The 16666-nt window shown below is 45.9% G+C and overlaps 1 protein-coding gene across 3 annotated transcripts in view; it reads left to right on the forward strand.

Annotated features, from left to right (window-relative positions):
- The first annotated feature begins 2679 nt into the window (after window positions 1-2679).
- The window catches only part of LOC102462793 (TGF-beta receptor type-1), a 232374-nt gene continuing 218387 nt past the window's right edge, over window positions 2680-16666 (forward strand). Inside the window, exon 1 of one of the 3 annotated variants that reach the window (XM_089776469.1) lies at window positions 2680-2863. In XM_089776469.1, coding sequence (XP_089632595.1) covers window positions 2779-2863 — 85 coding nt within the window. In that variant the 5' untranslated portion in view covers window positions 2680-2778. Of the gene's footprint in view, window positions 2864-5198; window positions 5223-16666 lie in introns of those variants that run through there. The other 2 variants (XM_014581783.4, XM_014581784.3) reach the window with 2 other exon arrangements.

The following is a 16666-nucleotide window of genomic DNA, read 5'->3' on the forward strand; positions in this document are numbered from 1 at the left end:
CTTGTCTTGAAAATTGTGCTTCCAGCATTGACCTGGCATTGAGCCAGGAAGTCTGGCAACCTGTTACTGAGATTGCTTTTGACTGGATGGTGATCCAGACGACTTATAAGCTATATCCAATAGGACAGAAAATGTTCCCCACTCACTCTAGAAAGGTTGCCCTTCACCTTGGTCAGAATTGCAGGATTACCACAGACACATAAACCCTTCAAATGGATAGCTGGAATTAGATCCCAAGCACTTCCAGGCTTTCTTAAGTTCAGCATATTGGTCTCTGTCTCCACTACCCCTCCACTTGCTAACTGGACTGTTTGAATATGTCTGTGACTTGACATCCACCTTGGATAGACAGTGTACCTGAACTGGAATAAAATGAAAATGTAAGTCAGTACAGGCAGTAACAATGGTGGAAGCAAAATGCTTAGGCCCTAGCTATGCTAAAGCTTTTAACCTTTATATTGCCAAGAGAGTTATAACCAACACTGCTTGTAAAAGCTTACAATCTCTGCTTTCAATGGTATAAAGCATTAAACTTGCATACAATGTATATGCAGATATCAATCTCTACAGTAGTTTGGTTATAGAAATTTATCGGCTCAAAGCTGAAACCCAAGACTGTAAGCTTGAGTGGCTTACTAGGTACAGAGCAAGGATCATTATAGGCTGTCAAATACAACAAGCTGGTTAGCTGCAGACTTAGCATCTTAGGGTATGTCTGCAGTGTGGTCTTCTACCTTTTTAAGCACAAGATCACTTTTTGAATGTAAGTGCAATCCAAGATCTACCTCAAACCCAAATACCCTTGCCCCACCTCCTTTGTGCTCCTTCTCCAAGGCTCCCACCCCTGCTCACTCTATACTCTCTCCCTCCACCTCCCTCACTTTCACCAGGTGGGGGCAGAGGGTTGAGGTGCAGGCTCCGGTCTTGGATTAAGGGATCTGGAGTGTGAGATGGGCTCTGAGCTGAACCTGGGGCAGGCAGTTAGCGTGCCTGAGGGGGTTCTAGGTGCAGACTCTGGGATGGCGTTTGGATGTAGGGGTACTCAAGGCAACGGCAGGGGCTTGGGGTGCAAGAGGGGCTTCATGACTGGGGTAGGGTTTCAGGATGTGGGTACCAGCTGGGCACTGTTTTCCTCAGGTGGCTCCTGGGTGGTGATGCAGTAGGGTTAAGGCAGGCTCACCCTGCATTGGCACTGCACCACTCCCAAAAGCAGCCCACAAACTCGCTCCATCCCATGTGCATTAAAATAAAATGTGGCAAAATCAAGCACCTAAATTAGTCTATAAAGTCAGAAGCTTGATTTCTCCTGTTAACTTTAACAGGAGAAATCAGCACACTGGATGGCTACATCTAGACAGGCATGATTTTCCGCAAATGTTTTTAACGGAAAAGTTTTTCCATGAATAGCATTTGCAGAAAAGAGCGTCTAGATTGGCACGGACACTTTTCCACAAAAAGTGCTTTTGCGGAAAAGCATCCGTGCCAATCTAGATGTTCTGTTCCAAAAATGCTTTTAACGGAAAACTTTTCCGTTAAAAGCATTTCTGGAAAATCATGCCAATCTAGACGCAGCCTCACAGAAACATAGCTATAGGGCCTGTACGTGATAATACTCAAGTTGCTCGACACTATAGCATTTTCAAGGCAAATTTAAGAATGCCTGAGAATTGGCCACTGTTTTTGGTTCAATGGTGCAAGTGCATTTGGTGTGTCCTAATTGTAACCTTACCTGGTGACTTCCATACTTGAAGATTTAGGAACTATTGGGTGAGTGAACAAGGAGCAATGGGCCTAAATTGCAGCAAGGGAGGTTTAGGTTGGACATTAACTATTCTAACAGTAAGTTTTTCCTAATCTTTGGAATAAATTGCCTAGGGAGGCTGTGGAATCTCCATCACTGGAGATCTTTAAGAGCAAGTTAAACACCTGTGGGCTAGATGGTGGCTGGTGTTGCAATGAGTGCAAGGTACACGAGGACCTTTCTAGGTCCATTCCAGTGCTATGATTAGGCATGGCTACAAGGACTTATTCAGGAATCTCCTTGCTTTCTGTCAATCTGATTTGCTGCATGAGAGGAAAAACTCTCAGAGTACTGTCTTGTATAGAGAAGGTGTGAGCACTGGGTGTGCACAAATCCTCCCTCCTCCAGCACTGTTGAGCGTTTTACTACCAAGGGCACCTTCCAACCCTGCTTCCTCGGGCGCTGCCGGCTCTATCTCGGACACCTAGTTACTTAGCTCCTGCGGCTCCGCTACCAAGTAGCAGGCCCGGCTCTGGCACCCTTGCAGCACGCTGCAGGCAGAGAGCGCCCCCCGCCTCACTCAGCCCGCATGAGCGGGATGGAGAGAGAAGGTGGAGGCGTCTCTGTAGCGTCCAAACTCTGCTGGAGCGCGAGGCGCCCCAACCCCCGCGCGTGCCCTGCCCCCCAGGCCCACAACGGAGAGAGCTGCTGGCCAGACGCTGCCTTTTGTCCACGCGCCAGTCCAGGGGAAGGGAGACGCAGTGCGCTCAGCCACCTCCCCCGTGTCACTCTCCCCGCCTCGCGCTCACCCTCCCCACCGCCACGCCCACTTGGCCTGGCGCCGAGCCGGTTGTATTTCTCCAGACTCTTGTTGTTGTTCAGAATGTCTGCAGCCGCCTGGGAGGCGGGGCTACGGGCCGGAGCGGCCAATCAGGAGGCGCCTGCGTGTCAGTTACATTATAAAGTGGCCGCAAGGGCGAGTGTGAATCGGAGAAGCGGCGGCGCGAGGCTGAGCCTGGGCGCGAGCGGGCAGCGCCATGGAGCTAACGGCCCCTCCGCGGCCAGGCTGGGTCTTTCTCTCGCTGGCGGCCGCGGCGCTGCTGCTGCTCCCGGGGGCGGCGGGTGAGTAGCGGCCCCGGGGGCGGGGAGGCGGCTCCGCGGGTCCCCGCCGGCTCCTTTCAACAACATGGCGCAGGGGCCGGCCGGGCGGAGCCCGCGTCCCTTTGTTGGCCGAGTCCGGCGGCTCCGGGTGCGCGCGGAGCAAAGGCGCCGAGGCTGAGGAACAGCGGCCGGGCGGCGGCTGCCGGACCCCCCCCCCCCCCCCTCGCGCCCGGAACAGGGGGTGGAGCGGGGAGCGCAGCGGGTCCGGGAGCGAGGTGAAAAAGGCACCGAGCGCGCCCGCCCCCTTCCGGCGGTGGCACCCGCTGTCTGCGCCCCTGGTCCCGGGGCAGCACCACGAGCTCTGCGCCGCGCGTGGCCCTCGCCTCCGACCGTGTCCCAGCGCCGCCGCGCACGGCCGGCTGCCCCCAGCCGCTGGGGTCTGGTCGGACCCGGTTTTCTTCTTCTGCAGCCGGTTGGGCTGTGAGCGCGCTGGAAGTCGCCTGGCGCTAGCCGCTCTCGCGTTCCTCGTTCCCGCTAGTGATCTGGGGCTTGCGTGGCTGGACAGACCCTTTAACCCTGATACACAGAGACTTGAGCCAGTCCGGATAAAATGTCGTTCCTTAAAACTTCCGCTTGCAGTCCCAGGTGCCCGGTATTCGTAACCGAAATGGGGGAAATCCCAATATGTGCTGCAGGCTTATGGTCACAATGTAACTGTTTCAGTGTTCTTTACAAATGTAAGGGTGGTGGTGGTGGAGGGGAGAGAACTACATGTTGAATGTTCCAATTAGGTAAAGCGCAAAAAACCCCAAAACAAATCCCCCCCCCAAAAAACCACTTTTTTTTTTTCTTGAGTCTCCTGAAGTAAGAAGCCACTCACTCTAGTTGAGTTGGGCGCCAACTTGCAATATGCTGGTATTATGTACTCTGTGATTAAAAACTGGCCTGGATGATTGCTTAGATTAAATGCTGTTTAGGTTGTAAATCTGCATTGTATTTAAGCACCTTATTGTTATACCCACTAGTATACAAAATACACATTTATAAATAAGGGCAGCATATTAGAATGTTGAGTTAGTTCTTTCTACCCCAGCAAAATCCTGCAGTTAATCTGATGTCAAAACATATAGGTTGAAGTGTGTTGCGGGAGTTGTTTGTGACTTTGGGCAACTAAGAACAGTAACACAACTGTACCTTCAGTTCTCCAAATAACGCAGGATATGTTTGGTGGTAGGACTTAGTAATATGTCCTAATACATTAATAAAGGAGATGAGCTTTTGTGAGTAAAAATCCACTTCATCAGACGAGTTGGAATTCTGTGAATTCCACTTAAATGGGATTTTTACCCACAAAAGCTCATAACCTAATAAATTTGTTGATCTCTTTGGTGCCAGAGGACTGCTCATCCTTTATTAATGTTAAACCAAACATCTATAAACCTGCTTAGTTACATAATCTTTGGGTACGCACATCTGTAATGCATCAAATTATCATAAACACAGAGGAATATTATTGTGTATGTTATTGCTTACTCTTTTGCCCAAAAGATAAAGCAAAATAAATACAGAATGTATGCAATATTAGAAGTAACTTTTGTTTCAATTTAAGAAATAAGTGTAACTTGGGAAACTGCAATACTTTTCTCTTGCAGTCAGTGTTAGATGATATGTGACTTTGAGACCTGGTATAGATAAAGGTTTTTTTTTTTTGGAGGGGGATGGGTTAAGATGAGGCAGAATACATACATTCATATTTAATACATCTCTGATCTCTCATTAGAGAATCTTGGTAATCCGATAAATATTTGCTTAGTGAGGAGGGGAGAGACATCCTTTGCATGGGGAAGCAGAATAAGATTGTCTGAAATTTTCAAATTATTTTAAATCTTTTCAAGACACCTTTCTGATTTCCTTTAAGAAGGAAATAGCAACTTTTAACAGAACTAAAGGTGTCTCTTTAAAGTTTAACTTTCTTCTACTTCACAAAAACGCAGAGGAAAACAACAGTTTTACACGTGAGCTACCTCGTTAAAATAATGCAATATGAGGTATTGTTTTCTCTGGTACAAACGCTGTCTTGGGAATAGTTAAGTGTGAACTGTGAAGTTGGATGACCCATTTCTTGGCATCTATACTACAGAAACAATGTTTCTTTCTCTTAAGTTGGAACCCTCTGAGTGTCTTAATTTTAAATTTTATCAAATTATAGTAATAGCTCATAAACCAATTCAGTACTGTCTCAATTCTGTATTGCTTCTTTAGGGAAAATGCATTTTCAGTGGAAGTTTGCCAGAGAAAGGAGTATAAAATGTCCCATTCTGAAAGTTGTCCTATATATGATATACCTAGGATTGTCAATTTAGTCATTTTATGACATTGAGTAAGTAATTTTTTGTAATTTATAAATACCTTTATTGCAGAATGGAGTGTGGTGCATCTTGGAGCTGTGCAAAAATCTAGTCGGGCACTGCTTTGTGTCTGAGCCCTCCTGTGGTATCCAACTTCCTTTTGTGCCTTTTTCCAACTGCCATTCTTTGCTGTACACCAGTGTTCCTGGTAAGCTGAGTGCTTGTGTGGCCACTCAGGAGAGAGATGAATACCATCAAGTTGATTAGTGGAGTGCCCGTAGCTAGGTGTTTTTCTACTGGTGGTGCATATTTGCATATGCTTCAGCGCACATAAACATTTATTCTGCACATAGATGCAGAAGCTTAGAGGGAACACTGGTGCACTCCAGCATCTGCAGAGAGACAGATTGGATCCCTCATTTTTCTCTTAAGTTCTATCAAGTTTGTGATGACATCATGCATGGCAATGCAGTTAATCGTGAAGTTACTGGCCGAGGAAGATTCATAGTCATCTGCCATTCTTTGTGATATGAACAGCAGCAACTGAGCACTGCTTCTAGAAATTGTGGAGCAATTGCATAGGGTAGACTTGCTTTTGGGCTAGAGAAACCAGCACTTATTGGTGGGTTCACATTGTCATGCATGTGTGAGATGAAGAGCTATAGAATTTTAGGATGCATAAAATAACCTTCCCAGAGCTGTATGCTGAGCTGGTCTCTTAATTGTGGCACAATCTCACCAGAGTGAGAGTTGCCTTCTCAGTAAAGAAACGTGGCAGTTGCTTTCTGGAAGCTGGTGATTCCAGACTGCTACCAGTCAGTTGCAAATCAATTTGGAGTGGGGAAGTCTGCCGTTGTGCTGTTACTGCGAGTGTACAGGGCAATAAATCACATTCTACTACGGATGACCATGATTCTGGGAAATGTGCATGAAATAATGGCTGGCTTTGCAAAGGAGTGCTTCTGGAATTGTGGCAGAGTGATAGATGGCACATGCTTCAACGTTAATGTCCAATTTTGCAAAAGACTACATCAGTAGGATTGGGAACTTCATGGTGTTGCAGGTGTTTGTGGATCACCCAGGCTTTTCATAGACCAAGTGGGGTGGTCTGAAAAGAGGCATGATGTGTGCATTTTCAGGAACTCGGTCCTCGCTTGCAGCTTCCTGAACAGGACACTTTTCCCGGACAAGATTATAGTGGGTGTGTGGAAATGCCTGGGAGACCTGACTTATCCCTCTCCTCCCTGACACAGGGCACCTGGACAATAGTAATGAGTGTTTTTAACAGGCTGAGCATGTGCCATGTGGTAGTCAAACATGCCTTTGGCAGTTAGATGCCTCCACCATGACTTCAGTGACAGGCTAGACCTTCTTGGGGAATAATATTCCCATGGTCCTAGCCATGTGTTACACTTTGAATAACCTGTGTCAATCTAAGGGTGAAATGTCTGCTCAGGAGTGAAGTGTCTGCTAAGGCAGAGCGCTTAGCTGCAGAGTTTGAGCAGTCAGAGATTAGAATATCAGAGGGCTACTGTTACATCCCTACCTCAAAGCCTCCTTGATGTTAAGCAACTAGTCAACTTCCTGATAAGCCCTAGGCTACATTTAAACTGCAGAGCTGCAGTGGGGTCCCTTAATGACTAATCATGTAGTGGATATAAATTGTATCTACTGCAAGATTAGTCAATTACCTGCTTAACATCCTTATTTTGGGGAAGCATTTTGACAATGAGGGGCACTAACATATATGTTTTGAAATTGCTTTCCTCATACATCCATGCAAAAATTTCGGCCTACCTGTCCTTGCAAGAAAATGCTTTAAAAGTCTGTACCTTGGACCAGTGATTGCTGTGTGAATTTGTGGAATGCAAAATAAACACTGTACTGTTACAAAACTTTGCCTTTATTGATCAAGAAAATACAGTGAAACACTCCATTGCTGGTAAGGAGAGGCTTGGAAAAGGTAAAGCGTCACAACTGTGTGTAGGTCTAGCTATCACTGTCAGTGTTGAGAGAATGGGAAACTGAGGAGTCCCACAAAGTCAAAAGGTTGCTTGACAAGAAATTGTGCATGTGCAGCATTGGAGGAAGACCCTCTCACTCTAAAACATTATTGATGACTTGAGCATCTGTCTGCTCCTCCATTACTTTTATTGTCTGAATTGCCTCCCTAACAAATGCTTGATTGTTTTTGTTTTTTTAGATTCCCAGCATTCCTTCATTCCCTTTCCTCTATAGCACTGTAGCACCTCCTTCAACATATTTTCTTTGTATCTTAGCCTCTTATCTACCAGAGACTTTAGCCTGGGGTGTGTATGTACCTCAAGGTCCTGGCTGCCATGGACAATGCACAAAGAGGGATTGTTCAAGTCCAGCACATAGTTGAAACATTTTGCTTACAAGCATCCTTTGCAACATAACCCATTGCTTTCTCAATGACTCTTATCAGGCAGATCTCTGCAAGCACCTGAAGTATGGTGAGGCTTTTTCATTTGCAGGTGCAGAGGTGGGTGCATACAGACAAGAGAAATGGTCTTTTAGGGAACTCATAACACTTCTTTCTCTCCCCTCCCCCACTGCCAAGCATCGTTCTGGCAGACACCTCCTTGCTGAGTGTAAGCAAGAAAACCAGGGTACAACTACTCCATGCTTTCATTCTGCACCATAAGCAGTTTACCATGTGCCACTTTGATCCCTGTACAAGTGATTGCAGAATGACACTGGACAGTGTTCTGTAATGCGGGGAAGGGAGAAGGAATAAAGCTGCACTGCTGTAGCAGAGGATTAACAGGTACTTCCTGGAAAGTTTCCTGGACATCTCTTCAGAAGATTACATTGAGATCCATCAACACCTTGCTTGGACATACTGATTAGGTACACTGGGGAACATCCAGTTTACAGAGAAACCGCCTGCATACACTTCTGCACTCCAGTCACTTACACTGTATCTAATCTCCTCTTCAGGGAGCAGGAAGCAGCAACTGATGGGACTGGCGATGCACCTGAGGAGTGAAGAACCATTCCTGGCTGCCTGCTGTGCTGGGTGACTCTGCTAGGAACTCCACATCCTCATCTAGCTCAACCTCAGAGTTGGGCCTCTCCTGTCTCCATGCCCTGGAAAATATCCACAGGGCTCTTAGCATTGGAGGTGGGGTCACCACCATGGATCATGTCCAGCTCCTTATAGAAGTGGCAGGTCTTAAACTGTTACTGTGGTGCTGCATCTGCTTCCCTTGCCTTACGCTTCTCCTCTCAGCTCCTTTATCTTCACTCTGCATTGCAGCATGTCCTGATCATAGCTCTTTTTGCACTAGCCTTAAGAAATTTGCCCATAGATATCCCAATATCTATGGGTCAGTCACAGTTGGCACAGAATAGACTCCACTCCTTATATACTGATATGATCCGGCACAGAATAGACTCCACTCCTTATATACTGATATGATCCAACAGCTCCACGGTGGTCCAAGCAGCAGAGTATTCGGTGTGATAGCTAGTCATGGTTACATACAGGGAAAATGGCATGAGACCTCTCCATGCTGAACCAGCAAGCAGACAGAGGACTTTAAAATTACAAGGCTTGAGGGGGTGAGGAGGAGGAGGGTGGATTATTTACCTCCCTGCAGGGCAGTAGAGTTTGAAACTGCTGATGAATGGCAGCATGGGGATTATGGGATACTTTCTGGAGTCCAATAAAAGCAAAAAAAGCCAGGTGTAGAGTTGACATGTGGATGTTTGACTATTAAGGGAGAGGGGGAGAAAAAGGTCTCTTGTGGGGTGAAGTGGGTTTTTGTCACCAAAACTGGGTGTTTTTTTGACAGTTGTAGCATGTAAACTCTTGCTGTTTTGTAGCCAAAAAGCAGTTTTAGGTGACAAATCTGGGTAGTCTAGTATTGCTCTTAATGTTTGTACGATATATTGGAAGAGGTCACTGGTACTGAACACTTCCTTTTAAAATACCTAATATTTTCCTTTCTTGAATATGGATATGTGAAAAATGGCTGTTATGATGGGCCAGGAAGATAATATTGTTTTGATGGTGCATGTGGGACAGAGGCCTCTGGAAGACTTAAGTGCACTGGTGGAGCAGGGGGAGGTGCGTGCAGGGAATGGATTTTGAAAATCTTATGGCGGAAGAAATGTGCTTCTTTGTATCAGACTATAGAAATGAGTTTAAAGATACAGAAAATATTTTACATTGCTGTAGAGAGCCTGTCAGTGTACTTTACATAAATGGGGAAATATGAATTAGAAATAACAGATAATGATAGCTAGTTCACTTCTCTGCCAGCATACCTTCTGGTTAGTGAATTTTCTATTCTAGCAGCAAAATGTTTTGAGCAATTTGGGATTCAGCTACTTGGGGAGAATATTTTAATATCCGATAATAGAGCTAACACTTAAAGCTTTAAATACCCCACCCTGGTCCCAGCTTTCAGTTTGAATGTTTTAAATTAATTATTCCATTAGTCCTAGCTTGAGTGATTACACATGTCCATTCCACTATAGGCGCATGTGTGCTCTAGTGCACAGTTGTCAGAAGATTTTTCCCTTTAGTGGTACGTGACTGGGTACCCACTTGCCTGTGCATGGTGTGAAAGGTATAAAGGGTGTAGGTGCTTCCTATGACCCTTTGGTTCTTCCTTCTGCCAGTGATAGCTTTTGGAGCCCATTATTGCCTATGTATGTCCCTTATCTATTTCATTATAGGTATTGTAGCTACTACCCATTGGTGTAGAGTAGTTCAGCTTAGCTTAGTGGGGTTTTTGTGTTTAAAAGATTTGACAATGCCTCCTGGGTACCAGTTTTGGTGATGCTGTTATGCTTCATTCTCTGGGATTCAGTCTCAACCACTTGTGACAAGCCAGTACCAGTTAATGAGACTCATACTAGCGGCTTTTACATGCTTGGGGGGAGCCTCATGTTAAGGACAGGTGCAGTTAACTGTAAAAGATTAAGTCCTACTCCAAAAAGAACAGGGCAGCTAAACTGAAGTAGAATTAGAATCATGCTCCATCCTCTGGGAGAATAGCTACTCTGGCTATGGAGCATCTTTAAGTCTGTCAGCAGGTCTTTCAGATATGACTATTCCAAGATGAATGGATTTTGTCCAGGCCAAAGAGGAGGTACTACATGTCTCTAAGGAATCCATACCAGTCACTTCAAGATCATGGGCTCTGAGTACTCTGAGCTGTGCTTAGAAAGGAGGTATTCTCTAGAACAAGCCTCAATACTGACTCCCAAGCCCAGTTCAGACTAGCTGAGACCAGGAACTTTGGGAGTCACTTGACTGTTACCACCTGTCAGCTGACGGTCAGGGCAGTATGTGTGTGTATGTTTCCGAGAAAAGGTTTAACGTCCGTGCCTTTACTGCTAGGACCTGGGTCCCATCGCAGAGGGTGGCCAGCAGGCCGACAGACGCCCCGTTATATAGGAAGAGCTTATTACACCTTAGATTTTAGTTGCTAGAACACAGGGGTTCCTTCGCAGAGGGCAGCCTTGGGGAAAGGCTGAAAGGTGCCCCAGTGGATTGTGCCACCTGGGTGTGACACAAATCCAAACGCCCAAGCTCTCCCTATATCTGTCCCTTTATGACCGGCTGAAGTTCTTTTAAATTGTGCTTGGTTCTGTTACAGCAACTGAAGGAGTCAGGTTAAAGCTTAAACAGTTACTATTTTATTGTTACAGGGTAAACTTAGTTGTTAAATGCTACTGCTGTGTTACAGATAACACAGCCACTACAAAGGACAGGACAGAAATTACACTAATAAGTCACTTACAGGTACTATGAAACCCTTTTGGTTCTCTGAGCTCTTATTAAATGCATGCAAAATAGACACATAGCAGGTATATATTCTCACCTCTGCGTTCCAGACTTGGCATGGCCAGCGTCTTTCTCTCAATCCCTCGAGAAGAAGTAGGGCGAGGTTGGGCGTCCCACAGACCTCGGGAGACAATACCTGCCAGCAGGTATAGATGATTGGAGCTCAAATGGGGTGGGCCGCTGAACCTCTTTTATACCCCTTGGGTCATGTAGGCTTCTTCCTGTTCTTAAGTGGCCAATTAGGAAAAATGGCTTTGAATGCCAAGTTTCCCACGAAGGGTGTAAAGCATAATTTACACCTGGGAAAATGCAGACAATGGGCACCTCTGGTATGTGATGGGCGAAGATTCCTCTCCTGGGACAGTGCAGGCGTGTCAATTACTGGTACTAGCCATCAGGGCGACGGGAGGCCCCGGGTCATCAGCTAGCCCATTTACTGTCTGGTTTCTGTTTATGGTAGAGTCAGGGACAGGCAGCACACCTGTGTTCCCAGGGCATCAAAGGCTGACTGCCTTTCTCTTGCTCTCTGGGGGGGGGGGGGAAACAAGATGGGGTTTGTGGAAAAACAAGATGGGGTTTGTGTCTGGCTACACCACCTCAGTTCCTGGTGCCACAAAACAATTTCCCTATGCTCTTTGCCCCTGAGGTGTTAGCAGCTCCGAGGACATGTCTACACTGAGAGATAGGAAACTGACCATATTAGATTCGGCTATCACCCAATTTTTTGCAGTCAAATGTCCATGTCCTCACTGTGGAGAAGAACTGAATGTAGTTCGAAGTAGTGAATTCCCATCAGGGAGCTTGCCGTTGACACTCGGAGCAAGGCCCTGGGGGTAACTTTGCATTCTGTGCTTATGGTGTTCTCTGGGTCCAAAACTCGACAGTGAGTGGTTAGGGGCTCATGTTGCCAATATCCCATAAGGTGTTCATCTAGTGATCTATCCCCCTCTGTGTGAGATTGGGGAGGAAGTATGCTCGTGCCTTTTTGGTGCTCTGGTTGCCCACACAGATGCCATAGCAGCGCAAGCATGGAGCCTGGTTCACAGGAAAGCATTGTTATGTTCATGTGTGTCACTTGAACAGCATACACTTGTTGCTCCACCAGGAAGAAGACAAAGCTCAGCATGGTGGAGGAGCTGCTCAAGTTAGGCCTGGCGCTCATGCTAGCATACCCACCAGTTAATCATCTGCAGTGCAGATCTGGTGCTGTAAGAAGCTCAAACTGCTGAGACCACATTGTGATGCACACATGCTGCAGTGTACTGCTCGCTCACAAATGAGCTCTCAATGCCATCCTACAATTCCTGAGCCTTTTTGAGCTCAGCAAGAGAGCAGTAGAGGCACAAGATCTGGCCAAAATAGGAAGCTGCAGGAGTCTTCCCAGAAGCCAGTAGTATTGACTTTCTGGCAGCACTGTCTATACTACCATAAATTTGACACTGCAAGGTTGAGAATAGCATTATTTTTCTTGTGAAAAGCTGGAGTACTGAAATCGACTTCTGCAGTCCTTAATGTCAATGCGAGAGGCTTGGTAGCATGGACACTTGTATTACAAAATGGATCATATGTGGCTAATCTCAGTGTAATATCCTAGTGTAAACTAGGCCTGAGTTATTGACTCTCTTGGTACTCCCTTTCCCTGAAAGTCAAGATACTCACCTAGCACCAGCACCAAAAGTACAGGTAGCTTCACCTCTGCACCATATAGTACTATGGGACTTTCAGTTGGCATACTGATTAAAATAGTGCTGCTGGAGGAAAGCCACAGAACTTGCTTGTTGCTGTCCCCTTCTCCAGAGTCTGAGCTTGCTTCTCTGTTATAGATGAGGACAATTCATCCAGAGTCTGAAAGACTGGATTCTTCAGATTAAAAATAAGAATATCCATACAGGATTTAACAAAAAAAAAAATCTTTCTAGCCCAATATCCTGTCTTTTGACAGTGGCCAATGCCAGGTATTCCAGAGAATATGAACAGAACAGGTAATCACATCAAGTGTTCAATATCCCCTGTTGCCTGTTCCCAGCTTCTGGCAAACAGGCTTGGGGAACCATCTCTGCCCATCCTAGCTATCAACTATGAACATATGTTTCCCTTTTGATCCTGGTATATTCAAATTCTGAAGTGTGTTCTTGTATACCTTTGGTCTGCTCACATTTGGAGGCTTGGGTCAGATCAGTGGCCCTTTCTGGAAGCTGCTGGGGGAGGGAAGTTTTCTATATCACTCAAGGGAAGGGATGGGCGAAAGGGCCTCTCCAGGTTGGATCCAGCTCACCAAGTGGGTTGATCCAGCCTGCAGAGGCCCTGCCACTCACCGGCCACCAGGACAATCAGGGCTTACGGTTGGGAAAGCACACGGAGCTTAAAGTCAGCTGCCAGTGCCAGAGGGCAGGGAGTGAGTGACTTGGCGTGCTCCCCCTCCTTCAGGCCTTGATTGACCCTAAGGGGGTGGGGAAGTGTGATGACGCATTGGGGTTCCCCTGCCTCCTGCACCCCCGTAGCGGCACGAACAGACTCCACCAGCCCGTAGAATAGAGGGAGTTTATTGCTTCTCCGGAATACAGCAGAGCACAGATGTCAGCTGGTTACAGGAACTGGGGCTAAGAGGCCTCAGAACCCCCCCCCCCCCCTTGAGATGGGGGTGGCTGGACTTTTCAGTCCCAGCCCCTCTCCCCAGCTCCCTCTCCCCTGCTTTCCAGACCAAAAACTAACTCACTCTCTTCCAGCCCTGCCCCCCCGGCCAGGGCAGCATTCCACCTTCTTTTGTTTCTCTCCTTGGGGGGTAGCTGGTCAGACAGGTTGAGACCCTCTTTGCATAATGTCTCACTCCCTGTCCTTCTGGGCTGTGGTACCGGCAGCAGCCAGTGGGAGTTTCCACAGAGCCAGCATAGAAAGCAGCCCAATACCCCCCACTACGTCACAGGAAGCGCAAAGTCTTCTCCAACCGCCAGGGGCATGAGTGCCTAGAGCGAACTGTCATCTGTTCAGAACAGCTGGCAGTTCTCTCTGAGGGAGGGCAGGGGCAAAGACTGTGTGTACTTCCTCATCCCCAGACTAATCAGGGTCTGTGGGTGGCGTAGCAAGGTAGAGTTCTTGCCCTTCCCCTTTTCCCTGAGGCCCCACCCCTTCTGGAGTATCCTGGGGCCACTTGAAGCATTTCAGAAGTGGCGGCAAGGCAAAAAACCATTGCCCATCTTGATCAATATAATCCCCACATTCTTCCATACTGGCTCCCTCTGCTGGTTAACATCAGTACAATAAAAAGCTCACCCTCGAGTAGAGGGCCATCCCCTTCAGTGATGGGAGTCTTCTCACAAGCTACCTTGAAAAGAGCTGAAATAGGATCAGCCCCAAGAGTTGTGGGTGGCATCTTGTCCTTTCCTGATAAGGCTGTCATGGCAGAGCCTGTTTCCTCATCACTGAATGACACTCACCAAAGCCTACTAGGAGTTGCGGACACGGCTTTGGCTCTGGACATCAATCCTCAACACAGGTCCAGGAAAAGCTCGCTCAAAACTTGTGGACACTTGGCAATATCAGTGGTTTCATCAAGGAGAGCTCTGCCTATTTAAAGTATTTTAGTCTACTAAGGCTTTATGGCGACTCCATCATCCGTGCTGCCTACTGCAAAAAGAGCAGAAAGGTATTATATTGCCTCTTAGCAGCTGAAAGGCTTAAAAAATTAACAGGCCCTCTCTGGGCTTCCTGGTCAATCTGTAGTTAATGAAAGGGACGTGCATTGACACCAAAAACCAAAAGGAGGCTAAGAAATGAGACCCCTTTAGAAGAAGCTTTAGTCAGTAAGCAGTTACTAGCTCACAATATGGAGCGAAGTGCTGTGAAAGCCTTACAGTTTTACCTTGTGGTATGGAATTTGGATATTTAAGGCCAAGTTTTCAGACCAGACGAGACACAACTTTCAGGGGATCGTGAAAGAGGGTAAGTTGGTTTGTAGAACTGCTCTGAAGGCTGATCTAGATGCAATTGACTCTGCAGCTTGCTGCATGGCCTATTCCTTTTCTTATGCAACAGTCTTCATGTTTGCAGTTCTGACCTTCCTACAAAGTTCAATAATCCAAGGCATCTCCTAAACCAGACAATCATCAATGTTTCTGGGGAAGAATGATCTGTGCAGACTCAGAGCAAGTCTCAGAATACATTACTATGGTGGCAAATGGCTCCTTCCATCCTTATTAGATGCATCCATTTTTGGAGTTTGTACCTCAAACCCAGGACCTGTCAATGAGGGAAGAGTAAGACCTCCACCATCACTACCTGCTTCTGCAACTGCCAGTATATTAAGGCAGGCTGCATCCTCCAAGTGCTCATTTGAGTGGTTTGGTCAAGGATAGAGTACCAGTTTCAGAATACCTTTCACTTAATTTTAAGAAAAGTGCCATCTTTCCCTTCCTTGAGAAATTTTTAAAAACCAAATAGCCTATCTTATTTCCTTTTGTAGTTGGGCTTATATCACTGGATGTGTGGGATTCTAAGCAGTGTCCCCTCTTAAGATTTTTCCATCCATGAGCAGAATGAGTTCTGTCTTTGCACCAATATTGAGTGCGCTTGTTTGTATGTGTGCCACAGTGACACCCAGCAGTTACTAACATATCTTATGTTTAAATGTTATGGAAGAGAATACTAAAACAAGAAATAATTAACAAGGTGCATGCATGATTGTAAATGTTTATTTAATATGAAATTAAACTACAAAAAATTCAGTAGCCATTTGGCATTGTACATGTATCTGTTCCTTTGAGGCATAAAATTGTCCATTTTCTTGACCTAGCAAATAATGTTTTATTATTATTGACACAAAATGAAATAGTTACAGTTTATGCTTGAAATGAAAGTCTCTTGTCTTGACACACGGGGGAGGGGAGGAGAGAAAAATCTTGCATCTTTATGTATGCAAAAGTGCCATAGTCTTTTGTTGTGACCTGTGAAACATATAAAACTAAACAAGTACTGTTTCGACACAAATTACTTCGTTTGTTTTCTTTATTTAGGAGACTGCAAGTCACAATTACTGGAAAGAAACCCATAGCCATTAATTGACACTGCCAGGCTAGATGATGGGGCAGTTGCTTGGTGCATGATACTTTTCTTTTTTTTAAACATTTCTTCCAGTGTTCATATTGGGTGTGTTTACACTACAGAGAAGATTGAAACTGCCACTGTCAATCTTCAGGATTCGAATTAGCAGGTCTAGCAAAAACACTAATTTGAACTGATAGAGGTACTCTGGTCAATGTCGGTAGTCCTGCTTCCATGAGGAGTAAGGGAAGTTAGAGCGAGTGTTCTCCCTTCAATTTCCTGCAGCATGGACAGTGCCAAAAGTTGAGTTAAGGTACTTCAACTTCAGCTAAGCAATTAACATAGCTGAAGTTGCATATCTTAATTCGACCTTATCCGGTATTGCAGATATACTCAGTGTCAAGGTTGATTTCTCCACCACCTGAAGTGTGAAAGTTGATCCTCATTAGCATATCCAGGTGATCGTCTTTGTCTTGTTTTTTAATTTAGTTTTGCTATTATTCATAAGACTGAAGTCATGCTCACCATCAGCACTGGAAGCTTGAAATGTTGCACATAGCCACTAGTTGTGAAACTACACTGCATTCTGTAGTGTAGTCACAATTTCCTGGAAAC

Source organism: Pelodiscus sinensis, chromosome 2 (genome assembly GCF_052426305.1).
Source record: "Pelodiscus sinensis isolate ZL-2025 chromosome 2, ASM5242630v1, whole genome shotgun sequence".
In the NCBI taxonomy this organism is placed as follows: domain Eukaryota; kingdom Metazoa; phylum Chordata; order Testudines; family Trionychidae; genus Pelodiscus; species Pelodiscus sinensis.